General features: G+C 46.6%; 1 protein-coding gene across 9 annotated transcripts; it reads right to left on the minus strand.

The window, feature by feature from the left end:
• Positions 1-4,567: 4,567 nt before the first annotated feature.
• Positions 4,568-26,900, minus strand: LOC146355712 (uncharacterized). 9 transcript variants are annotated; one of them, XM_084830758.1, is made up of 5 exons: positions 26,707-26,834; positions 23,116-23,198; positions 19,877-20,003; positions 17,195-17,296; positions 4,568-10,572 (listed from the first exon to the last, which is right to left on the minus strand). In XM_084830758.1, the coding sequence occupies exons 2-5, from the start codon at positions 23,137-23,139 to the stop codon at positions 8,612-8,614; spliced, it is 2,214 nt and encodes a 737-aa protein (XP_084686884.1). In that variant the 5' UTR covers positions 23,140-23,198; positions 26,707-26,834; the 3' UTR covers positions 4,568-8,611. The 9 variants fall into 9 exon arrangements, with proteins under 9 accessions (XP_084686884.1, XP_084686881.1, XP_084686882.1 ...); XM_084830755.1 differs by having other exon boundaries at positions 17,183-17,296; XM_084830756.1 differs by having other exon boundaries at positions 17,183-17,296; positions 26,685-26,834.
• Positions 26,901-26,994: the final 94 nt, after the last annotated feature.

Genomic DNA, 26,994 nt, shown 5'->3' on the forward strand with positions numbered 1-26,994 from the left:
CAGTGAGAACTCTCTTTTAAAAACACAGCCATGTCCACATATAAAAAGGAGCTTATTTGGGGTGAGGGGGAAGAAAGAAGGGGGGGGGGAACCAGGGAAGGCAACAATCACACACACACAAGAATTCCAAATAAAATCAAAAAGTTCAGCTAACATCTAGTCACCTTACCTACATGAATGCAATCCTGTACTCAAGAGCATATGCCGAGTTTATTGCGAAGAGGTGTGGTAAGAGCAGAACTCGCTCCTTGGGTCGATGTCTAGCCGGAGGTCCAATGAAACCACTAGACATGGGTAAGACTTCTGGATTTAGCGCCTTTATTTACGAGACTCGCAGGCACTCTGTAATCAAGGGGGCAGAGAGCCCTGAATGTTCAGTGGGGCAGACTTTTATACAGGGAAATACATCACATACATGGAAGAGCTCTAGCATGTTTTACCAGACACATCACCTGCAGGCGTGCACACTCCCTGGTACCTGGAACGTAGCTGGACATTCTCTCCTTGGTTAGGGTCAATGTGTCAGCTGTTGATACTGAGCTGCTGCACGAAGTACAATGCTTATCTGCCAGTAGCACAGGCTGTGGATTGCGATTCAATGGGGAGGAACCTACACTCCCCAGCAATTCCCAGAACAGGCTGCTAACAGCCTGCAATCTGCTACAGACTGTCGGACCCAAAACGGTGAGCTAGCGAACAAACATGGAGTTACTCTGGTTAAGACTTAACACATGCACAAGCATCTGTTGGACACCTTATGCAGACGCCAACGGCACTCTTATAAGCGTTCTTCTAACTGCGTTCCCACTTTGGGGTATACATAATACATTAGGGGTGAGGTTAAAGGATACATTCCTCAGAGGATGGTCTGAGGGGATCTCCACACCTTGTTAATCTGGTACTGAAAAGGGTTAACAAAGAGTAAAGATGGCTGATTTAATCTGGGAGAGGCCTACAAGAAGAGCCCTTAGAAGACCCCAGACTCATAAGCAGCTTTGTATTCTGGACTCTTGACCCCTGGGTGAGAAGACCATGAAGTTTGATTCTATACTAAATGATGTTATTTCACTGAGACTCTAACTGAGATTTTTCAGGACTGTTTTTGAAGAAGGAAAAAAAAAATGCAGCAGTCTTTACAAGCAGCTTCACAGAGCTTGCTCAAGGCGTGCTGGCAGAGTGTCTAAATGAGATGAACAGCAGAACTGAGCATGCTCAGATGCCTACTGAGAGGAGGGAAAGTGCTGTTTTGACTTCTCGTGGTGTACACCTGCTGATAAGAGAATGTCCCTATTTGATGCTAGTTGGGCGGGGAAGTGTAGCCCTGAGCACGAGCAACAACTAGGAGGAGGTGTTTGGGTGGATATGACCAAAAATGGCCAGAGATGACCGGGAGTTCAAAGAAGAGCAAGGCGTCAATCAAGATAGCATGCCCAGATGGTAGACTTTGGGTCATATGTTGAGACATTTAAAGTAGCCCGTTTGTAATAGTGCCAAACACGTTCCTCAGACGCATGAAATCATGGGAGATAGATGGGACACCTTGTTTCTGATTGGTGAGCAAATGCTCTAACCACGTGCACCCCATTTCCTATTGGAGGCTGATTGTCTCATTGCTCCTTGGGCCCCACCTTTGACCAGAGCAGGGGTATAAAAGCCCAGGGAATGGGAGCTCCGGGGTGTTGGTGTCTTTTGTTCCTGCTGCTGCTGCTCCACTTCCCTCTTTCTGCCATGCCACCAGACCCACAGATTTAGGTAACTATGGACCTTTTTCGACTCTTAGATTTTGGGACTTAGAGTAATTTCTGAGTCTGGGACTTAGAATGATTTCTGAGTTTGGGACTTGGAGTTATTTTGGGGTTTGGGACTTGGAGTGTTTCCTAAGCTTGAGACTAGGAGGTTGTATCTGAAGAGGGGATTTGGAATCCCGTCTTCAAAGGTGAGAACTGGAATTATTCCCAAGTCTTGAGTTTTCTGTTCACTCCAACTCCTTCCTCTACTCTTCCTATGCCTAGAGGAACTTAGTAATGCTTCAGCATAAGTTTTGTATTCAAGAAAGCAGGAGGAGGCCACGGGCGGGTTAACACATAGGTCGAATTGTTTTTGTTTAGCTTTGAACTGCAAGTAGTAAACAGGAGTAAGTTGGAAAGAGGAGTCATAACAATGTTAGAAGCTCAAACCATTATCTTATTGGCCAAGTTCATAGTACCAGCTTTGGCAATTGCAATTCTTTTGATTTATCTTCTGTTTTTGTTGCATTCTCTTTCCCTGTAATTGGAGAGAGAATTTCTAACACTCATATAACCACCATTCTATTTCTTTTATTTTGTATTTCCCCTGAATTTTCAGCAATAAAGCCATAAATATGGTTTCAAGTTGCAATCTTGTCTGTAGTGGTGTTTTGGGTTGATGTTTCCCTGTTGGGATTGCTTGGTTACCCACTGGGGTGCTTCGGACCCATTTGGTGCAGGTTCTGAGGTTAAACAGGACCGAATTTACACACCTCAAGTTTATTGCACATTCATGGTTGCTCACTCACTGAATTGTGTGGGTCCATAACATGACGTCGTCGTTGTCCAGTCATTATTCCACTATTTCCTCCCACTTATCCAGTGTTTTCCTCAAACAGAAAAAATTGGGTATTTTTCCAGATATGCACAAATGGAGCGCCATGTCCTTCCCGTGTACTTCTTCCCTAGCGTCAATGAAGCGCTGAGTGTGGTTGTTGGGGATGTGGTCATGATGTCGAAGGTGGTGACGAAGGTCCGATGGGCGTTCAGCCTTCCCACTCCTGCACCATTTTGGCTCCTCACCATTTTCAGCCTTTCCGTTCAAAACAGAACGGCAGAGCGGCAGCGAGGGGGGACGGCAGAGCAGAGGAGCCGCAGAGGCTGAGCGGCAGGGACTGGCCGAAAGCATGGAAGAGGGAGGCGGGGCCCGGGGAGATGGGTGGAGGGCTGTCCGTGTGTCATTCCCCATCCACCAGTAATGGGAAAGGGGCAGGAACCCAGGAGCAAGTGTCGCTGAACCTGGAGTGTATGTAATGCCTCTTCACAGAAACATAACGCTATGGGAATGGCCATCTACAGAGAAGGAAGCGCGTGTAAAGGGAATCAGTTGTGATCCTGCATTTAAAACGGAAGTGGAAAGCCCCGTTTTAAATGCAGGATTTTAGGCTGGTGTAGAAATCCCGAGAGTGAGAGCGTCTGGCTTCCAGTTAGATGGTATGCAGGAAGGCTCTAGAAGGACTGAGAGGATGCCTGCTCAGTAAAAGCCAGCTCCTTAGGGCTTCTCCTCATTACCAGAAAATCCTGCTGCCTTTCTGGGGCTTTCTGCTCCCAGATTCTTTGCAGGATTATGATCGGCTCCATTACACAGGCAGACACAGGTGACCATTTCAGCACTTTTCCTATGTTTTCCTTTAGAGGATACCATCTTGTGGCTGAAATATAGCGCTATGGTGGCATTACACACTGCCAATACTGTGCATCTTCTTTAAAGACCCGATGTAGTCCGGTGTTTCTTACTGTGGGATAAATCTGAAAAAGGGCAGGAGGGGCACTGGATGTCGATGACGTCGTGTGATGGACCCACAAACTTCCGTGAGTGGCCCTTAGCAGAGACGGATGGTTGGACTGTCCAATAATGCAATAGCCTCCATTTCTGGTCTAGCCAGCAAATCCGAAAATTACCTAGCGGTTGGACCCACCTTCTTAACGACTGTAACTTCCATTTTATAAGCCCAAGGTGGTTGGAACCAGTCAGCCTATTCAAGAAAAGGGGTTAAGGGTTTGTTCGTATTTTGGAGGACAAAGAAGTGTGATAAGGCTGGATAAAACTATTCAGGTTGCCTGGCAGGGTGATGCTCTAGGGAGTACTGTATTAGAAGTAGAGCTTTGTCACAAATGGGTGTTTTCTTTTAGCTTGACACACAGGGGGGTGATTTTCAAGGGGGATTGCACCTGGGGAGGGAAGGGCCACCAGCGCTGCCACAAAAACAAAACCATATGGAGGGGTGTAGGAGGAATCAGCATATCCTCCCAGCTCAGGCAGTAGTCGAGCAATGTTAGACTCTAGACTTAATGGTCTTGCACTCTCCTGCTTTAGATGGTAATGTGTATTACTTCACTTACTTCAAAAGGTGGTGGGCCCACCATGTTGCATTTGGAGGCCCTCTTGCTCATTCTGCTAAGGGGAGCCCTGGACATCTGCTCCAAAGTACTGCTCTCACACACCATGTACACAGTCCTCCCAGCCCCCCTCCCCTTTATTTTCTCATCTCTATTGACCCCCTGCTTTCCCTTTGAGAGCCCCCTCCCCACTTCTCCGCTACTGACATTATGTGGCCTTGGGTGAGTCACTCCTGCCACTCTGTTCCCCCATCTGTACATCAGAACACTACAGTGATGACCCACAACTGAAGGATAATTTTGAGGGCTAATGCCATGAAAACTGGGGGTGCAGGTACATGAAGTTCATCCCAATGTATAGCTCATGGCATGCAGGTATCAAAAGGGCAAACACTCATGCCCTAGTGGCTAGAGTGTTGGATTGGGAGTCAGGAGATGCGGGTTCTAGTCCCTGCTCAATCATGGAAGCTCACTGCGTGACTTTGGGCCAGTCACAGACTCTCAGCTACCTCACAGGGGTGCTGTTCTGAGGATAAAAACAGACAGGTTTATGTATGCCACCTTGCGTTCCTTAAGGAGGAAAAAAGGTGGGATATAAATGTAATAAATAAATAGGCCTGTGCACCAATTTGGATACGCAAGTCTGAAGCATGGTGGCCACTTTGTGCGCCATCAGCCATTTTTTGTTACAGACCTAAGCCTGTGAGCGCCCCCTGCTGGCGATGCATGGAACTTGCCTGCAGTGCCCCTAGTGGTCATGGGAGACATTGCATGGGACTAAGCCCTCAGCCAATAAAATGTAACATAATGCATTTCAATGGGATATTTATTTATTTATTTTCTATACTGCCCAATAGCTGAAGCTCTCCGGGCGGTTCACAAAAATTAAAACCAAAGAGCACACAATAAAACAGTTGGATTCTCCAACTCTGCCTGTCATATTGATACCACACATCCACCCCACCCCTTTTATACCAGGAAGTTTTTGATTGGTCCTCCCCATCTTCCCACCCCCTTCTCTACATCTCCCCCACCGCTTTTTCTCAGGGGGAGTTGTTGATCTGTGTCCCAATCTGCGTCTGAAATCTGAAGCAGATGGTCCTCTCTTAAGTCTCTCTTGATTCATTCAAGAGTAATTTACTTACAGTTTCATGTGCTTGGTAAGTTCTAAAGAAATCATACAGTGAGCTAAATATTCTTGCTAAAAAAAAAGATATTTGTGTTTTATTTGCAAAGCATCCTTACAGGTATGCGAGGTTGGGATGGAGAAAACAGGTGAGAGAGGCTTATGGGGTGAACAGGGCTGAGGTAGAGTTCTGAGCCATACCAACACTGTCCACTATAAAGCAATTAAAAAAGCAATGATGAAATTCCTAGACAAGGTTCCAAAAAAGGAGAACCAGAAGCAACTAATGCCCACAGTCATGGAATCCCCCTATTTCTTTAATCACTGCAGCTATTTCCACAGCCAAAGAGGCAATCTGCTGTTTGGTTTAAAAGTGGCTTGTCCCTTCAGCAGTGGAAACAGCTTCCCCCCCCCCATTTATCTCTTACATGTCTGCCACCTACTCCAGAAAATTCTAGATAGCTTCTCAGCATAGGAAGCCATATAATACGCACATACTGCTGGCGGTAGACAAAAACGTGAAGGAAAACAATTATATAAAGCCGTAAAACTTTTAGAAGTTTCCAAAACCCCACTGCCTCAGAACAGATTAATAGGACAATCCTATGCAGGTCTACTCAGAAGTAAATCCCATGGAGCTCCAGGTGGGTATAGGACTGCAGGTGAAGATAGGTGTGATTAGTCAGGTAGATGACTTGGTCTGATTCCAGTAGCACCTTTGAGAGTTAGCCTCCATATGCTACAGCAGCTTTCCCTGATGACCATGCTGGCTAGGGATAATGGGAATTGTAGTCCAGCCCACCCAGGGGGCGCCAGGTTCAGAAAGGCTATGCTACAGCCTCCTCCTTCTGATAACAGTAGAACCTCAACATCATGTAACATACCCTTTGCTTTCCTATACAACTGAGCACCATTTGGTAGAAAGGCAGGATATATATTTAACTAAAAAAATAAAGAAAATGAATAAATCAGGCAGGAGAGAGAAGAGTCAAAGATGAAGCCAAGACTGTGCCCATTCAACCGTGTGGATTCTTAGTGGATAAGGAAAGTGTATGGGGAGAGGAGGGGTTGGCAGGCCAGATGTGATGATGCCAAAGTATCCAAGTAAAGAACTATCAGGCAGCTGTTGGAGCTGCGGGACTGGAGTGAGGTGGGATAGTACTGGGGTTGAAAAACAGAGCTGGGTCTCTTCTGGACCTTCTGCAGGAAGGACGGAAAGCCATGGGATTTGATGACATCACCCAGGGACAGTGTATAAAGACAGAAAAGCCCAAAGGGCCAAGAACAGATCCCCAAGGGAACCTCACAGAGAGAGGGAAAGGAGAGGCAGAGCATCTCCCTATAGAAATGTCAGCAGACGTGTAAAAAGAGAACCATCTGAGGACAGAAAGGGATTCAGGTAAGAGAGGGTGATCAACTATCAAAGGCAGTGGAGAGGTCAAGCACAATGAGGGCAGAATTTAGATTTTGCACTGAGGTCATCAAGCGATTGTGAGGACAGCAGGCACAAGGAAGGGGGGCTGAAAGCAGGACTGGAGGACAGCAGGCATGAACAGCACACTCCAGGAGTTTGGAGGCAAAGGGAGATGGGACAAGAACTGGAGACAGATGCTGGGTGGAGAGATGCGTTGTTGTTTTTGAGAGTAAGAGAGACAGTGGCATGTTTGAAAGCTGTAGCGAAGGAGCCAGCGGAAAGGGAGAGGTTGATTATTTGGTGGGGAGGTAAAATGCTGTGTTGTATTTGCTTGTTGCGAAGAGCCCCACATCCGAAGATATAGCCTTGGTCTAAAAATAGAAATGAGGCGAAAAGAGTGAGCCATACCACTTCAGACTGTACGTGGGGGATACCATTTTTGAGTGCTCCTACATGTACAAAAATAAATTCCTTGAAAGGGAAGAACTCAGGAGGGAAGTAATGGTTCTAATCTAGACCACCTCTCACACACACATTTTTCAAAGATTTGTTAACATAAAAATATCCAGGTAGGTTTTAAAATAACCCACCACCTATGCTAGTTTTCAGCTTACTTTGATATTTTCTGGAGCATTCAGAAATGTGGTCCCACAACCTGCAGTCAGAAATGCTGCGGCCCGTTCTATCCCCTCATTCCAACTTCACCATGTTGAATGTGCCTTACCTGGATATTTTTATGTAGAAGACTATTCAGGCTAAAGGCAACAAAAAGCTTATCCTAAAGATTTGTTAGTCTCAAGAGTGCTACCAGATTCAGTTGGTCAAAATTAGAACTTGTAGGTTGCAAACTTTGGGTCTTCTGAGTGCTGTGTCTTCCTTATCTAACACCTATAGAATCATTCTGTTAGTTTAATCTCCCATATTGTTTCTCTGAAGATTTTACATTTTGTGTCATAGAGGCTTGAAGTACTGCAGAAGGTTTCATCATACAGAGTTTACCAGTTTGTACACATGGGCAACTGTGGGTTATTTAACCCACAAATTGCCAAAATCTAGCAGGAGCAAGTGAGTGCACTGCCTCTGGTAAGCTCATCACTTCCACTTTCACTTAACAAACTACAATCCGCCCCGTTCATAAGTTATCGTGACATCCGAACCCGGACACTCTGGGTTGTTTCAGGCTTAAACAACCCAGACTTAATCCATGATTTGTTGTTAACTCTGTCTTGCATCAGTGCCTGTGGGTTCTGCACTAATAAATGAACAATGGTGCTGCCGCTGAGGACCAAACTAGACATGATGCTAATTGCATGAATGCAATTTGGGGGGGGTCACTGGGACCCTGGCAGGTGGGGGAGGGTTAAAATTCTCCCTTCCCACCTCCTTTTACTCAGGCCCCCTGCAGCTGTCATTTATGTTTTTTAAAAATGTGGATATTAATTTCATTAATGCAGTTAACATCACATCTAGTTTGACTCAGAGTCTATGAAATAAGATTACCTTGAAATAAGATCACCTTGCACTTTTTTCCCTAAAAACCCACAAGTCTCCAAAGAACTGAGAAAGCTGTGCTACCCCCACTCTGTAGAGCATGGGTCAGGTACCTATGGCCTTCCAGTTGTTGCTGGTCTTCACACCCATCAGGTCCAGCTAGCATAGCAAATGGTCAGGCATGATGGGAGTCGGAGTCCAACAACATCTCAAGGGTCACAGTTTCCTCATCCCTGCTCTGGAGACCTTAACTCCCCAATGACTAGGGGACGGGGAACAGAGGGCTTCTAAACAGGCCTTTTCTGTTGTGGCAAAATCTGTAAGCTGTGCTAGCAATCCTTACCCTTCTTATCTTTGCTTTCCACCCATCCTAGATTTTTATAGCCACCAGTAATGTATGAACTGTGCAAATATGTTGCCCATTCAACCTGACTTCTTTTAGGGCTTTCCACCTCAAGTATGGCTTTTCTGATGTACAATTAGCTGTGCTTTCTGAATGAAGGTCTTCCTACAGTCAGAACATTTAAATTTTTTCCCCTTTCTGTGTATTCTCCTATGTTTAAGAAGGGCAGACCTCTGCATGAAGCATCTCCCACAATTTGAACACTGAAATGGTTTCTTTCCCAAGTGAATTTTTCTGTGTGCTGTAAGACCTGAACTGTTGTTAAAGCTTTTCCCACAAGACAAACACTGAAATGGTTTCTCTCCTGTGTGTGTTCTTTTATGGACCGTAAGGGTGGAGTTATGCCTGAAACTTTTCCCACAATTTGAGCACTGGTATGGCTTCTCTTCAGAGTGGACTCTTTTATGTGATTTAAGATGTGCATTACCAGTGAAGCTTTTCCCACATTCTGAGCATTTATATGGGCTCTCCCCTGTGTGAATTCTCTGATGTTTATGGAGGCGTGAAACGTGGCTAAAGCTTTTCCCACATTCCGAACAGTCATAGGATCTCTCTCCCGGATGGGATCTCTCATGCTCAATAAAATGTGATCTTTGGCTGAAGCACTTCCCACAGTGGGAACATTTGTATGGTTTCTCTCCAGTGTGGACTCTCACGTGTTGAACAAGGTTTGCTCTTTCACTGAAACTCTTCTCACAGTGGGGGCAATTGTACGGTTTCTCTCCTGTATGGGTTCTCTCATGTCGAATAAGTTTGGATTTCTGTATAAAGCTTTTCTCACACTCTGAGCAAGCATACGGTCTCTCTCCTGTATGAATTCTTTCATGAATCATCAGTAATGACCTACGATCAAAGCTTTTCCCACAACGCAAGCATCTAAACGGTTTCTCACCTGTGTGTTTTCTTTTATGTAGTTGAAGGGCTAAGCTTTGGCTGAAGCTTTTCCCACAGTCTGAGCATTTATATTTATGCATTCTCAAATGATTAATAAGGCACCATTTTTGACTTAAACACTTGCCACACTCTGGACATTTATATGGTTTTTCTCCTTGGTGGGTTCTCTTATGTGTTATAAGGCTTGAGCTACAACGGAAGTTTTTCCTGCAGAATGAGCACTGGTAAGGTTTCTCGCCAGTGTGGATTCTTCTGTGCGATTTGAGGTCCGAGCTATTTCTGAAGCTTTTCCCACAATCGGAACACTTATGCAGTTTCTCCCCATGAGTTTTCTTGTGCCTGTGAAAGTTTGCTGCACAATTGAAGCTCCTCCCACAATCTGAGCATTCATAGGGTTTCTCTCCTGTATGCGTTCTCTTGTGAACTGCAAGATGCTCTTTCAATCTGAATCCTTTCCCACACTCTGAACATTTGAACGGCCTCTCTTCTTTGTGGATTTTTTCATGCCTAACAACGTGTGTTTTGCTCCGGAACCTCTTCCCGCAATAGGAACACGCGTGTGGTTTCTCACCAGTGTGGATCGTTCTGTGAGCTTGAAGGTCTCGGTTCCGTATGAAGCTCCTCCCACAATCCAAGCATTTATAGGGTCTCTCTCCTGTGTGAATTCTCTTGTGTGAAAGAAGGTTCGACGGTGAACTGAAACTTCTCCCACAGTCTGAGCATGTATGCGGCTTCTCTCCTGTGTGGGATCGCTCATGTATAACAAGGTAAGTGTTATTACAGAAGGTTTTGCCACAGACTGAGCATTTTTCTGATTTTGCTACTGCATTGGTTCTGTTAGGGGTTTTAGAAATAGAGTTTCTCTTTGGACTCCTATTTCTGTGACTTCGCTCTTGGACCACGCTTTTCCCACTAGCAATTGCTTTACGAACCCGCTTCCCGAGATGCTTTCTTTGCTGTCTCTCTGCTCCATGCCAAGTCCCAGAGCTCTCACCATTGTCCTGATAACTGGTGATGCTGTCTCGGTCTTTCAGCAGCCATGTCTCCTTTTGGTTCACCAGCGCAGAACTTTGTGACTGAAGAGGGTTCTCTTCATTCTCACTCACTTGCTCATCTCCTGTGGGAATAAAAGAGAAGATCAAGAAATCAGCATGCTGATGTACATTTTAAAAGGAGCCACATATTATTAGAGCCAGTGTGGTGCAGTGGTTAGAACGAGCAAGGAGAACTCAAAAGTTCACTGTGTGGTTGTGGGCTAGCCACCATCTCTCAGCCCAGTCTACCTTACAGGGTTGCTGTGAAGATAAAAAACAAACTCAGATGAGGGGCAGGCAGAAGGTAGATCTCTGAGTGATTTACAGTAGCTCGTCAAGGATTTCTGACTCACAATTATTTAACAATAGCAGCAGCAACATGATTCCCCCACACCCTCCTGTCCGAAATTATACAGCTGAAATGAAGAAAGCTTGGGGTAACCAGGAGTGGATTTATATGTGGAAGGAGTGTGAGCTCCATTCAGTTCTGGTACTCAAAACAAATTCCTGGGCTCCGAATTCTTTAATTCTACGTGTTTTGTCTTTTGAACCAGCCCATGGTTAGTGGATCTCATGGTTCTAATAAAAAAACAAAGTAGATCCCACAAGCCTGAAGTTTGCCCACCCATACTGTACACCACCCTGCACTCCTGGATGAAAGATAAGCTAATTCATAAACATCGGAAATTGCTCATTTAATTTTTTTTGCAGAATTATTATTAGAGAATGTTTTATGTCTGTTTTTACAGAATTTGGTTCAGTTCATTTTACTTTTACCTTACTTTCCTACAGAAAGTATCTAAAGCATCTTAGAAATAGTAGATAAAATGTAAGACAAAATAAAAATGCTGAGACAGCATAGTGTAGCAGTGGTAAGGGTGTTGGACTGGAAGACCCGGGTTCAAATCCACACTCAGCCATGAAGTTCACTGGGTACTCTTGGGACAGTCACTATATCTCAGCCTAACCTACCTCACAGGGTTCTTGTGAAGATAAAATGGGGGTAGAAAATTATGTTGTTCCCTGGAGAAAGGGCAGGATAAAAATGTAATTAAAACAATTAAAGCAATCAGTGATTACCAACAAATCATTCAAAACTACAAAGTCAAGCATGAAGGCATTAAAAATAGCAGCAGTGAGTTTAAGAACTACATCATACTCTGGAAGGCTGCCTGGAACAAAAAGGTCTTCACTGATCACCTAAAAGCAGATAAAGTGGGGGCGTGGCAGATCATCAGAGCCAGGGAGTTCCATTTTCTTGGTGCTACCACTAAAAAGCCCTATCTCACAAGTGAATGGGATAGAGATGAAAGCTAAAAAGGGTCACTGGAGAAATATTAGAGATTAAATTAGTCCCATATTTTAACCATCAAGTTAAGTTAAGGATAAAGCATTAAGATTATTATAATCTGTTTCAGTATCAGTATCAGTCTGTTTCCCACCTCCCAGCTGAGCAGAGCAGAGCAAGCTGCTCCAGCTGGTCCAGGGACTACAGAAGCAAGCAAGCTCCCAGAGAGCGAGCGACCAGAGCGAGCAAACAGGGGGAGCAAACAGGAGTTGGCCAGGGGAGTTGCAGTAGTAGAAGAGACAAAGGAGACAAAATAGACAGAGGCTAAGTGGTAAGTGGGCTGCAGGAAGCCCAGGGGGCTGCCCTTTATCCTTCTGAGTGGCTGTGAGCTCACCAGGTGCTTCTGAGAGCTCCAACTGAATTGGGGGTGTGTGGCCTGAGTACTCCCAGCAGCTGACTGGGCGGGAAGCTTCAGTCTGTTTCCCGCCTCCCAGCTGAGCAGAGCAGAACAAGCTGCTCCAGCTGGTCCAGGGACTACAGAAGCAAGCAAGCAAGCAAGCTCCCAGAGAGCGAGCGAACAGGGGGAGCAAACAGGAGTTGGCCAGGGGAGTTCGGCAGGGGAGGTCAAGGGGGAGGCCCCTAACATTTTTTTTCATTTTATTTTATTTTTTAACTAACTTTTTTTCATTTATTTGTCTTGTAACACACACTTCCACACCAGTGGGACTCTGCTTTTAACCTCTACTGAGTAGAGGAGCAGGCACAAGCTAGTCTAGAACAATCACAAAGCTAGACAGAAAAAGGGAAAAGAGGCAATGGAAGGACAGGACTCTCCAGTGGTGGTGACCTGCAAGGTATGTGCAATGTTTGTTTTCTTGCCTGAGAACAACATGGCCTACACCTACAACAACTGCAAGTTGATCACGCTGCTGGAAGAAAAAGTAAGTGGACTGGAGCGGCAACTGTCGACCCTCCGGGGAATAAGAGAACACAAAGAGTTCTTGGACAGAATGGGGGAACTACAGCAGCAAAGGGAAGACCAGAAGCTTGAAGAGCAACAGCAAGATGAGGCAGTGGGAAATGCTGAGGTGAAGAAAAATGGACTAGAGGATACTCCTTGGAAAAGGGTGACAGTCAGGAGAAGAAGAACTAGACACCACTCTGCACCAGTGGAAGCAGTGGAGCTGTGGAACCGATTCCAGGTACTTGCGGATGAGACTGGAGGACAGCCTGCAGAGGAAGAATCACAGGGGAACCTGCATGAGAGTGAGCAAGAGGCTGAAGGGCAGTCAAACAGAGGCGATGAAACCCAGGCCTACAACAAGAAGAAGAGTGGTAGTAGTGGGAGACTCCTTGCTGCGTGGGATCGAGACCCAAGTATGTCGCGAAGACCCGTGGACTCGCCAGGTATGTTGTCTCCCGGGAGGATGGATTAGAGACATGACTGAAAGGTTGCCTGCACTCATAAAGCCCACTGACAGGTATCCCTTTCTTCTCATCCACGTGGGAACAAATGATACTGCCAAGCGGAGCTACGAAGAAATCACGTCAGACTTTGAAGCTTTGGGAAGGAAACTCAAGAACTTTGGGGCCCAGATAGTTTTCTCATCCATCCTTCCAGTAGTTAGAAGAGGGATAGAAAGGGAACGAAAAATACTCTGGGTGAATGACTGGCTACGAAGGTGGTGCCGACGAGAGAGATTTGGATTCTGGGACCACGGGCTATACTTCCTGGAAGATGGGCTGTTGGCAAGGGACGGGTTGCACCTCACAAAGGCTGGGAAAAATGTGTTTGGCCACAGCATGAAGAACTTCATCAGGAGAGCTTTAAACTGAATCCTACGGGGAAGGGAGATGTAATGTTGGGGGTAACAATGGACGTAGGCGCATGCACTCCAACGGAGAGAACAGCTCTGATAGCGCCCAATAGTAGTCTTCAGACACATGTAGGAAGAAAGCCAGACTATGAAGCACATGGTCTTCGATGTCTATATACTAATGTCCAGAGTATGGAAAACAAACAGAACAAACTTGAACTCTTAATACAGGAGGGAAATTATGACTTGATAGGTATAACTGAGACTTGGTGGGATGACTCTCATGACTGGAATACAGCAATTGAAGGATACAACTTGTTCAAAAAGAACAGGAGGAACAGAAAGGGAGGTGGGGTTGCACTGTATGTGAAAAATACATATCTGCACAGAAATACAGGAGGAGGAGCTTGGTAGCCCCATCGAGAGCATCTGGATCAAAATAAATGGAGCAAAGAATAAAAGGAACCTGGTGGTCGGAGTCTACTACCGGCCACCCAATCAAGGAGAAGACGAGGATGAAACTTTTGAAAAGCAAATAGCCAATGTTTTAAGGAAGCATGATGTAGTAGTAATGGGGGACTTCAATTTCCCCAATATTTGTTGGGAGACAAATTCTGCAAAACATGGCCCCTCCAGGAAATTCCTGACTTGTGTGGTGGATAACTTCCTCCTACAGAAAGTAGAGGAAGGAACTAGAGGATAGGCTATCCTTGACTTGATCCTAACCAACAGAGATGACTTAGTGGATCAAGTAGCAGTTACAGGAACTCTGGGGGAAAGCGACCATGTTGTACTTGGGTTCTTGGTTCTAAGGGAAGCAAAAGCTGAGTGTAGTCAAACACGTACCTTGGATTTTAGGAAAGCTGATTTTCATAAACTGAGAACAATGATCAGTAAGGTCCCATGGCAAGCGATGCTAACGAGAAAAGGAGTCCAAGATGGGTGAGAGCTTTTAAAAAAGGAAATTCTCAAGGCACAATTACAAACAATTCCAACAAGAAGAAAAGGTGGAAGACAACAGAAGAAGCCAATGTGGCTTCACAGAAAGCTTAGGGATGACCTGAAAACAAAAAAGGACACATATAGGAAGTGGAAAGAAGGCCAAGTAACAAAGGAAGAGTACAGGCAGGTAGCACAGAATTGCAGGGATGGTGTCAGGAAGGCTAAAGCTGAGAACGAGCTGAGGTTAGTGACGGATGCTAAAAACAACAAAAAGGCTTTCTTCAGCTACATGCATAGTAAAAGGCAGAGGAAAGAAATGGTTGTTCAGCTATTCAATAAGGATGGCAAAATGATAACAGATGACAAAGAAAAGGCAGAGGTACTCAATTCCTACTTTGGCTCAGTCTTCTCCCAAAAGAGGGTCTATGAACCCCCTGGCAAAGGCAAAGTACAGGCTGAAGGGGCAGGATTGCAGCTTGAGATCAATAGGCATATGGTCAAGGAACACCTAATTCCTTTGAATGAGTTCAAATCTCCAGGGCCAGCTGAACTGCATCCTAGAGTAATAAAAGAACTGGCAGAAGAACTCTCAAAACCGCTGTCTATTCTCTTTGAGAAATCATGGAGGATGGGGGAAGTGCCAGATGACTGGAGGAGGGCTAATGTTGTCCCTATCTTCAAAAAAGGGTAAAAAAGAGGAACCTGGGAACTACAGACCAGTCAGTCTGACATCAATCCCTGGGAAAATTCTGGAGCAGATGATAAAGCAATCCATCTATAAGCACCTTGAAAACAATGCTGTGATTAACCGAAGCCAACATGGATGTGCATTTGGTTTCTTTTTCCTAGGTGCAGAACTTGGCATTTGTCCCTATTAAATGTCATTCTGTTGTTTTCTGCCCAGCGCTCCAGTCTATCCAGATCACTTTGAATTTTGTTTCTCTCTTCCAAAGTATTAGCTATCCCTCCCAATTTTGTGTCATCTGCAAATTTCATCTTGACAACAATGCCGTGATTACTCGAAGCCAACATGGTTTTGTCAAAAACAAGTCCTGCCAGACAAATCTGATCTCATTTTTTGATCAAGTCACCTCCCTTGTAGACCGTGGGAATGCTGTAGACATCATATACCTCGACTTCAGCAAAGCTTTCGACAAAGTGCCCCATGATATCCTGATGAGCAAACTAGCTCAAAGTGGGCTAGATGAAACAACGATCTGGTGGATCCACAGTTGGCTACAGAATTAGACTCAAAGAGTGCTTCTCAATGGGACCTTCTCAAACTGGGGAGAGGTAACGAGTGGGGTACCGCAGGGCTCAGTCCTGGGCCCAGTGCTCTTCAACATTTGTATTAATGACTTGGAGGAGGAGGTGCAGGGAATGTTGATCAGATTTGCAGATGACACAAAATTGGGCAGGATAGCTAATACTTTGGAAGACAGAAACAAATTCAAAGTGATCTGGATAGACTGGAGCGCTGGGCAGAAAACAACACAATGACATTTAATAGGGATAAATGCCAAGTTCTGCACCTAGGAAAAAGAAACGAAATGCAGTTACAAGATGGGGGATACGTGGCTCAACAACACTACAAGCAAGAAGGCTCTTGGAATTGTTGTCGATCACAAGCTGAATATGAGCCAACAATGTGATGTGGCTGCAAAAAAGGCAAATGCTGTTTTGGGCTGCATTCATAGAAGCATCGCTTCCAAATCCCGGGAAGTACTAGTTCCCCTCTACTCAGCACTGGTTAGGCCTCATCTGGAGTACTGTGTCCAGTTCTGGGCACCACACTTAAAGAAGGATGCAGACAAACTGGAGAGGGTTCAGAGGAGGGCAACAAAGATGATCAGGGGAATGGAAACAAAGCCCTATGAAGAGAGACTGAAAGAACTGGGCATGTTTAGCCTTGAGAAGAGAAGACTGAGGGGAGATATGATAGCGCTCTTCAAGTACTTGAAAGGCTGTCACAGAGAGGAAGGCCAGGATCTCTTCTTGATCATCCCAGAGTGCAGGACATGGAATAATGGGCTCAAGTGACAGGAAGCCAGATTCCAGGTGAACATCAGGAAAAACTTCCTGACTGTTAGAGTAATACGACAATGGAACCAATTACCGAGAGAGGTGGTGGGCTCTCCCACAATGGAGGCGTTCAAGATGAGGCTGGGCTGGGATCGCCTTGTCAGGGATGCTCTGCCTTGGATTCCTGCATTGAGCAGGGGGTTGGGCTCGATGGCCTTGTAGGCCCCTTCCAACCCTACTGTTCTATGATTCTATCTGCTCTTACATGGGATTTGCAACACTGCCTCGTCCAAGGGGCTGAGTAGGTCCACACCTGCTTAGCTTCACCACTGCTACAGCATTGGCTGCTCCTAGACACCACTCACGTTGCCCAAGAACCAGGGGTGTTAAAAATTGGCTTGGGTGAAACGGTGCTGTGTAAGTGTACCACCATCCTCATCACCTGATGTCAAGGGGGCTGGAGCTTCAATGTTCTGCTTAAGCTATTTAACCCTCTCTGTGACAAGCAGAAGGAGACTGTGTTGTGCAAGATGAGACAACCCACCCGCGCATTTGCCCGCATGGTGCAGTGATTTGCCCAGCCATGAAGGGCTCCTTGCAAGCTGCTGTGTTGGAACGCCTCACCTGAACTCGCACCTGGCGGGATCGCGGTTTCGCTGCATTCTTGCTGGTCAGGTGCCCATAGCACTTCCCCCCGCTCCAAGCAGCAGATCAGTTCTGGTTTTAAAGGGGAGGATCCTGTTGTGAGAAGGAAGGAAACGGGGAGAAGGTAGGAAGCCACCTTCTGCTGAGTCAGACCCCCGGTCAGTAGTGTCATGGCAAATTCAGAAGTGCAGGGTCCCTTCGTGATCGTCACAGCCACACCCCCTCACAGCCACGCCCGCTTCTAAGGTTGTACAATACAATATTATACAATAAAAATGAGCTTTCAGCCACTTTGTTTGGAGGATCTGGTCACCCGAATTCAGAATGACTAAAAGGTCCATTTGAAAACACACACACACAGTCATGTCCAGCAACTTGCTAGAAAATATTATTTGGTTAATCATAGAATCATAGAACAGTAGGGTTGGGAGGGGCCTACAAGACCATCGAGTCCAACCCCCCCAATGCAGGAATCCAAGTCAAAGCATCCCTGAGAAGTGGCTGTCCAGCCTCGTCTTGAATGCCTCCAGTGTGGACTAAAAAGGTTAGTCCTTTTTAATTCAAGAAACTAATAATAATAATAATAATACAATATATTTATTATTACTTATTATTACGGAGAGCCATTGCGACCAGGTGCGAAGCAATGCCCCATTAAAACACACACACACAGTCAAGTCCAGCAACTTGCTAGAAAATATTATTTGGTTAATCATAGAATCATAGAACAGTAGGGTTGGGAGGGGCCTACAAGACCATCGAGTCCAACCCCCCCCCCCCCACTCAATGCAGGAATCCAAGTCAAAGCATCCCAGAGAAGTGGCTGTCCAGCCTCGTCTTGAATGCCTCCAGTGTGGACTAAAAAGGTTAGTCCTTTTTAATTCAAGAAACTAATAATAATAATAATACAATATATTTATTATTACTTATTATTACGGAGAGCCATTGCGACCAGGTGCGAAGCAATGCCCCATTAAAATAAATGGAACTTAGTCCGTGGTGACCCACAACTCTTTTAAAGCTGCAATCCTATACACACTTATTTGGGAGTAAATCCCATTGAACATAATGGTACTTACTTCTAATAGACAAGTAGGATTGCCCTACAAGGCTACAAGCATAACTACCCTCACTAGGGGAGTAAACTAAAGTCCGAATCACCCCCACGTCAGTAGCCACGGATGTAGACAAAACCCACTCAAGTGGTAGGTCAGGAACAGACTTCTACTGCAGATATAATAAACTTCCATCTCAAGGTAAGCTGGCTGAGGTCTGCATCACTTGCAGGAGAAGGAAGGAAGAAGATAGGAAAGTGGAGGGAGGAGACAAGGGAAAGGCAGAACGACCTCTCAGAGATGCCCTTCCACCTCACTCATATTGACCCTTCAAGTTCAGGTTAAGTGACTCATGGCCCTAGTCCATCCAACATAAACTCCACTGAACACATTGGGACTTCTGAGTAAACAAACCTAGGACCCTACTGTCAACCAGAGATCCAACCCCAGGCCCCCTCCTAAGCCTTGAAGGACAAACTTGATGTGCAAACAAACAGCAGGTGAAAACGTTTCACTGCACGGTGTTAAAACATGATCCCCGGCTAACATCTGCACATCAAGCCCACTGGAATCCCTCTCCCACACACAGCAAACCCCACGCATAGGCACGAGCAACAGACAATGGCAGCAGCAGCAGCACCCTCCGCCTGTTCCTGCTGTGGCCAGCAGGAGCAGCCCTGAACGGGTGGCCGGCACTGCAGAACTACGAGAGCAGTGCCGGGCGCACAGGCACAGAGCAGGGACGGGCAGCAGGGTGGGAAAAGGGTCAGGAAGCTGGGGGGCTGGCTGGGGATGGTCGAGTTGCGAGGCATGGCAGCTGCTCAGAGGCTGGAAGGTGGAGAAGCTGAGAGCAGAGGAGGAGAATAGGGGGCATGAGAGGAGGCTGCGGAGCTCCCTCAGGCTCCCTCCCTCGCCCACTTTGTCTGGCCGGCTCTGCATAGCAGGCAAGAGGCAGCCACCAGTCGCCCGCACTCCCTTCCTCCACGCCCTCCTCCTCCCGCTGCGTCTGCCCCCGCAGTAGTAGCAGACTGGGAGCCAGCTCCAATAAAAGTGCGGGAGCGAAGCCCCAGGGTGACCCCAGAGCACCACACCCCTGCCCTGGGTCCATCTAGCCCAGTAGCGTCAACACTGACTGGCAGCAGCTCTCCAGGCAGGATTCTTTCCTAGCCCTACCTGGAGATGCTGGGAAACCTGGGACTTTCTAGAGGGTGAGGAAGAATATTGTGGTTTTGACATGCTAGGGGAGAAAGAACAAATTGGCAAGTCTGGTCTAAGTTCTTCTCTGTGGCTTGGAAAAAGGGGGAGCTTTTTCAGGTCCCATGTCTGCTACGGAGTGCATGGCCCAGGTCCCAGAAACCTCAGCATCAGAGGATGGGATACCAAGGAGCCCTGGACTAGCAGTGGCCTCCTTTGGAAGCAGCCACTGGGGAACAGAACCAGATACTTGGAGGGGGGCTTGAGGCCATCTAGTCCAACCCCTTGCTTGATGCAGGAAATCCAAAGCATCCCCAAGAGATGACTGGAAAGGTATGTATAAATAGATAGATAGATAGATAGATAGATAGATAGATAGATAGATAGCATCTCCATTATCAGATAAGAAGAGAGTTATGCTTACCCAGGGACGCCACATTCTCATAGCTCTTCAGCATGACGTCCCTGTACATGGCTCTTTGGGTTGGGTCCAGCAACACCCACTCTGCTTTTGTGAAACACACAGCCACATCCTCAAAGGTCACTGGCTTCTAAAAGAGGAAGAAAAGTAGTTGCTGATCCAGAACCACAGTGAATGCCGGAACTCCCAGGAGCTTAGTGACTGATCTCCTAATGTTTTATTACTAGAATTATTTTTAGAACTCTGATTTAGAAGACTTTCATTACATTTGTAATTAAACAACATAGTGACCTGACTTTTAAAGCAACCCTGAGTAGTTGTGAACGAGCAGGAGTGAGGAAGAGTGCTGCTCCTGGCCGCCCATCTGCTCCTGCTGAATTAAACTCAAGAGCCCGCAACAACCCACAATTCTGGGGTTCAATCATGGACAACAACCCAAGGATAGAGTATTCCTGAGTTTAGCTCAGCATGAGGTGGGCATCTGTGAGCCAGCTTGCTCCTACTTGTTCACGGCTACCCAGGGTTTGTTTAAACCCTGGGTAACTGTGACATGCAAACCGGGTCAGTACTTCTTCCATATTGTAGTAATAACTTTACTAGGCCAACCAAAAGATCTCAAAAATTATGCAAACTTTTGCGACCTTCAGATCTCTTCATCAAGCAAGATACTACAGCATTGCATTAATATGGATTTTGGAACTTTCCTTATGGCAAGCATGGCCACCGTTGCTTTTTACAGTACTACTCGTGCTGGACACAATTTAGAATAACAAGCATATAGAAATTACCAAATAAACATCAAGGAATTAAATAGGAATAATCAGAAGTAGTAGAGGTTATAAGAAATATTTGTTTGGGCAGTCTCTCTCTCTCTCTCTCATATATATAATATAATATAATATAAATATTATATACACACACACATCCTATATTAAATGAAGCACAATTGAAGAGAATCCAAGTAATCTATTGTATTTCAAATTAGACAAGTCAATTGCATGTAGAACTGGGAAACATTCTTTTCTACAAAATCACTGTTAAACCTGGGATTACTATAGCTTTTACGATTTAATTAATTAATTGTTTTATTAACAGTATCTTCTATACACTACCCAATAACAAAGTTCTCTGGATGGCTTACAATAACAATAAAATACCAAAGTACAAATTAAAATCATAAGAAAATATTAAATTCAGCATAAACACAGTACAGCAAGACTCTCAATGGCATAAAAGACTTTTAAACAGAACTTTAAACATTCAGGAAATGTTTTTTAAAAACATTTTAAAATTACTAAAAGGTTTTTCAAACATCTTTAAAAGATTTTTTTTTAAGCCTGTGAAAATAAAAGGGCCACACGAAGAGCCCTGCTGGATCAGACCACAGGTCTATCTAGTTGAGCATGCCATTGCCCATGAGATGGAAAATCATATCCATAATTAACATTTCCCAAATAGTGGGAAACTAGTAGGAAACATAGTAGCATAGTAGTAAACTTTCCTTTATTCCGCATTTTGTCACAATTTGGAACTTGACACTATTATAAGATGGGCAATCGGAAGTGCGTGGGTGTGTGCTAATTTGGTCAGGGAAGAGGTTTGGGGACTGCAGGCCTTTAACCTTTCCCACACTGCATTGTTTCCCCCAGTCTACAGGGCCAGCCCATCCATGAAGCAAGGTGAAGTGCCTGCATCAGGCAGAGGAGTGGTGAATTGCTCCACTTCACCCCCGCCAGGAGGGCCCACGGCTGCAGCCTCCCCCAGTGCTCTGAAGAAACCAGCCAGCCGCTCTCCCAACATGGCATTTGCTGTAGCGAGAGAGAGGCCAGTGGGGCTCTCTAGACCAGCCACCCATCCTCTCCTTCCCTTGTTGCACGTAGCAGGAAGAAATGGCTGTGGAGCTTCTGAGTGGTCTCATGAGACCCGCATGAACTCCTGCGAGAGCCCCGCTGCCACTTTTTCCAGCCGCGTGGCTCTCCATAGAAGTCAACACAGCAGGGTCAGTGGCAAAGGAAAAAGTAAGGGGGGGGCATGGGATGGGGGCAGGGTGGGTTGCAGGGGTGTGAAGCAATGTGTCTTCTCTTGGGCCTCCCAGTCTAAATCACACACCCCTCAAGTAGCTATTTGCTCTGCGGGGGGGGGGGGGGAGAAATACAGGAGCTTGTATCATGCCTGTATTTTTCCCCCTCATGGAGCAAACAGTAGGCTGTTGTGGGGGAGGGGGACTTATTTATTTTATTTGACTGATTTATTAATTTTATGTGATTTATAAGCCACCTTTTAGGGTATACCCTCCCAAGGCAGCACACAAGACTTAAAACCATAAACAGCGGTCCCTAACCTTTTTGGGTCGCTGGACACATCTGCAGTTTTGAGAATGCGTCTTGGACAAATGGCTGCTACAGAGGAGCTTGCCCATTCAAAAAATGGCTGCCATGGTGGGCATGACCAATCACAAAACACTCATTTCCCAGAAGGCAAACTTGTGAGACTAAAGGAAAAGTAACACACCCAAGAACCTAATTACAAGGCAGAGGTGAAGTCTGAGCTCCAAAACATAAAGCCACTTGTTTGAACCCAAATAAACATGGTACTGGAGGGCAGCACTTTGCTTTGCAGCATACCAACCTCCCAGTTACATTAAATAAAAATCTTAAGAAATAAAATTAAAATCAGGAAGGGCAGGGAGCCTGAGGGGCACCACATTGGAGACCCCAGCCTTAAAACTTAATAACACCATAATAAGAGCAGCGATAAAGTAAAATTATCAGTTAAAAACAGACCATATACTCAACAGCCCCAGTAGCATTCTAAGGATGGAACCCTATGCATGATTAGACAGAAAAAAGTCCTACAGCTCCCAGCACTCCACAGCCAGCATGACTTTTTTCTGTCTAAACATGCATAGGATTGTGCCCTGTCAATTAGAGGCCAAGGTAAAAAGGTGAGTCTTAGAGTCCTCTTGAAGAACTGAAATGATGAGGGCTGTACCACAAAGTACAGCCCTCAGACCTGGAGCTTGAACCTCACCTCTGCCTTGTAATTAGGTTCTTGGGTGTGTTACTTTTCCTGTAGTCTCACAAGTGCCTGTCTAAACGTTTGATTTGGCTCACAGGCTAGTGATCAGACAGGCGGTTTTGCGACCTCTGAGCAGCATAGACAAGAGATAAATGGGCCGTGCTGCTTCCACTCCCCATCTTGTTACCGGTCCCACTAGCAGCACCTTAAAACAATTCTCCTACCTGATTTGGCTCCGGTGCAGACATAGTCCTTCCCCCAATACTGTGGAACAATCTGGCAACCAAAAGGGAAGACAAGGCCCTTCCTGTGAGGGTAAGAAATATGAGAATATTCTGGCACCCTAATTTAGCCCACACTTTTTTTTTCTAAACCTGGGGCTTCTTCACATGGAGCTTTTATCCTGCTATTGAGATTGCTCCCTCACAGAAGTTTGCGGGCCCTTTAGATGACACTGTGAACCTTCAGGGTGCCTTTTGCACTAAATGATCTTTATTCAGTTTTTAAACAGATTGGACATAATGAGCTATCAAATCACCCCGCTTGTGTTCCACTTGTGTTCCCTCATGAAAAAGGAAAAGCCGCAAAAAAAGAGGAGCAAGATCAATGAAACATATGGAAGACTCAAGGGGGGAAAGGGAGGTGGTGGGGAAGGAAGCATGTGTGAAGGGAGTCCGTTGTGATCCTGCATTTAAAACAGAAGCAGAAAGCCCCATTTTAAACGCGGGATTTTAGGCTGGAATAGAGATGCTGCTGATGCGTGGAGATTCTCTCTCCTTATCTGGTGATGAGGATAAATCATATCTGAAGTAGTTCAGGGACATATCCATTTATCTTTATTTTCTGTATTCATTTATTAATGCTATTAATTATCTATAATAATAAAAGAGGATGTCTGCCTGTCCATCCATCAGCACCATAGCACCAAGACCATGACATCTAGGCACCTGAAACTCACTGTGCATACTGAGGAGACCCCAGGGTTGTGCAGCTCAGGGTTATTTCATTTTTCAAATACATTCATTAATTTTGAAGCCAGAGGAGATTCTGAGGGACATAGTTATACACCTGCCCCCTCCCTACTACTGTGGGGCAGCCCCCTGCTCAGGCCTTTAAGGGTGCACCACGGCAGGAGCCGTACCTAGGGGTGCCAGAGGGCACAGCTTCCCTCAGACAGGGCAGGCACAATGTGTCCAACCCTGACACTTCTGTAAGTTTGCTTGAAGGCTTTGCTGTTATCACACCTGCGCTATTCCAACTGGGTGCATTCACTAGTTATGTCTTCAGCTCCATCAGTATACATAACATTTTACTGACTAACGTAAGCAAAAGGCAGGTGCTGGCCAAGATTGCTTACAAAACTAGCCAAGGTGCATTGAGGGGGTGATGGGATCTGACTATGAAGGATACAATCCTATGCATGTGTGGGAGTAAGCCCCATTGAATACAGTGGGCCTTGGGAACATAGGAGGCTGCCTTATACCAACTGTGTCAGACCATCGGTAGAGCTAGCTCAGTAACAGGTTTCCCAACTTGGTGCCTTCCAGATGTATTGGTCTACAACTCCCATCAGCCTAAGCCAGCATGGCTGGGAAAGGCTCTTCCAGGTTTCAAGCAGGGGTCTTTCCCAGCCCTACTTGGAGACGCCAGGATTGAGCCTGGGATTTCCTGCATGCGAAGCAGGGGCTCTACCCACTTCTCTACAGCCCTTCCCAACTTAGGGTGCAATCCTATGCATGTTCATAGAGAAAAAAAATCCTACAACTCCCAGCATTCCAGAGCCAGCATGGCTGGCTGGGTAATGCTGGGAGTCGTAGGACTTTTCTGTCTAAACATGCATAGGAGTGTGCCCTTAACTGCTTTCAAATGAGGTGGGTAGCTTGGTTTTGAGTTTGTTAAACCCCACAAACCTTAGTTTACCATGCAGCAGAGACTCCTGCAGAGGCTTAACAAGTTCAGGAAGATCCATACAAATCAATCGTTTAAAAAACCACACACAGCATTAAGACAGCCTTCCCAATTCTGGTGCTCTCCAGATCTGTTGGACTACTACTCCCAGCATCCCCAGGCTGTGCATTGGAATTGCAGTCCAACTGGGGGGCACCAAGTTGGGGAAGGCTGCATTAAAACAACATAAAGACAAGCATGCTGAAAGCAGTAGCAGATCTAAATCAAGCAGTTCAAAAAGATGCACATACCTCCCCTCCACCACTGCCCAAAAAAGTCCTTTATAGTCCAAAGATAATGAGGGCAGTGCTGGGTTAGGATAAAGGAATCACAGAAGACCTGGGGTTACACTACACTGTTGAAAACAATTTGCAAGGCTGAGTCCCAGAAATCAAATGAGTCCTGATCTTACTACCCTGAAATAAACTGGGATGCCTCTGCGGAAGAGACTGCCAGCCTTCTGAGGTGTGTTGTACAACTCCCATCATCCACAGCCAACTGGGGTTGTAATACAGCACACCTTGGAAGGCACCAGATTGGGTAAGGCTTTTCTAACTCATGAAGGGTGCAATCCTATGCACGTTTGGACAGGGAAAAGGTCCTGCAACTCCCAGCATTCCCCAGCTAGCCTGGCTGGGGAATGCTGGGAGTTGTGGACTTTTTCTTCCTCTCCAAACATGCGTAGGATTGCACCCTAAATCAGTTATGCGTAAGTCCCAGGGGCCCAGGGAAAAAAGTCCTACAACTCCCAGCATCCCCCAGCTAGCCTGGCTGGGGAATGCTGGGAGTTCTCGGGCTTTTCCCACCTCTCCAAACATGCGTAGGATTGCACCCTAAATCAGTTATGCGCAAGTCCCAGGGGCACAGGAAAAAAAAGCCTGCAACTCCCAGCATTCTCCAGCTAGCCTGGCTGGGGAATGCTGGGAGTTGCAGGACTTTTTCTTCCTCTCCAAACATGCGTAGGATTGCACCCTAAATCAGTTATGTGTAACTCCCAGGGGCACAGGAAAAAAAGGCCTGCAACTCCCAGCATCCCCCAGCTAGCCTGGCTGGGGAATGCTGGGAGTTCTCGGGCTTTTTCCCCCTCTCCAAACATGCGTAGGATTGCACCCTAAATCAGTTATGCGTAAGTCCCAGGGGCACAGGAAAAAAAAGCCTGCAACTCCCAGCATTCTCCAGCTAGCCTGGCTGGGGAATGCTGGGAGTTCTCGGGCTTTTTTCCCCTCTCCAAACATGCGTAGGATTGCACCCTAAATCAGTTATGCGTAAGTCCCAGGGGCACAGGAAAAAAAAGCCTGCAACTCCCAGCATTCTCCAGCTAGCCTGGCTGGGGAATGCTGGCAGTTGCAGGACTTTTTCTTCCTCTCCAAACATGCGTAGGATTGCACCCTAAATCAGTTATGCCTAAGTCCCAGGGGCACAGGGAAAAAAAGGCCTGCAACTCCCAGCATCCCCCAGTTAGCCTGGCTAGGGAATGCTGGGAGCTGTCGGGCTTTTTCCCCCTCTCCAAACATGCGTAGGATTGCACCCGAAATCAGTTATGTGTAAGCCAAGTCCCAGATTGGTACAGAAGGACACGGATCCGCTACGGACAGGACCAAGGGGAAATGCAGTGGTATATACTGAAGGCGGGGGAGAGGCGGGTGCAGGGAGAGCCGGGGAGAGGCGCCCGGGCCAGGATCCCACCCACCCGCCTTCGCTGGGGGCTCAGAGAGGCGCGCCGCCAAGGCCCATCAGCGCAGGAGGGACGTGGTGCGAGCAGCTCCGCCTCCTCCTCAGCAAAGCAAAGGCCCCCCTCCAGCCCCCAGCGCTTCCTAGGCCCGCAGCGCCCCACCCGCCAGCCGACCCGAAGGCAGGCGAGATCAGACCGTCCGGGCGCAGGGCGCTGCGACTCCTCCGGATGCGCGCGAGCCAGGAGGCGCCCGGCGAGGCTCCCCCGCCCTGGCCAAAGGCGACGGAGCATGCCCAAGCCGCGCCGCTGAAGCCGCCCCTTGCCCTGGCTCGGAACCGGGCTCTCAGCCCAGCCTCCCCCTCCCGCCGGCCTCTCTCCCAAGGCGCGGGCACGGAGCGCCCTCTGTGGTCGGCGAGCAGGAGGACAAGACGTGTGCGGAGGGACACGGCGCACCCCTGTATGGCTGCCATGGGTGGAGAAGGGG

The sequence above is a fragment of the Heloderma suspectum genome, chromosome 2 (genome assembly GCF_057233095.1).
Source record: "Heloderma suspectum isolate Gila_16-S chromosome 2, 16-S_ref, whole genome shotgun sequence".
Taxonomy (NCBI): domain Eukaryota; kingdom Metazoa; phylum Chordata; class Lepidosauria; order Squamata; family Helodermatidae; genus Heloderma; species Heloderma suspectum.

Excerpts from the sequence above, each read along its gene's own strand:
- LOC146355712 (XM_084830755.1), bottom strand. The coding sequence starts at position 23,139 with ATGTCTGCACCGGAGCCAAATCAG. Across the intron at positions 17,297-19,876 it reads TGAGAATGTGGCGTCCCTGG|GATCCTCCCCTTTAAAACCA; the intron begins GTAAGCATAACT and ends TTCTCACAACAG. Across the intron at positions 10,573-17,182 it reads CCCGCCAGGTGCGAGTTCAG|GAGATGAGCAAGTGAGTGAG; the intron begins GTGAGGCGTTCC and ends TTATTCCCACAG.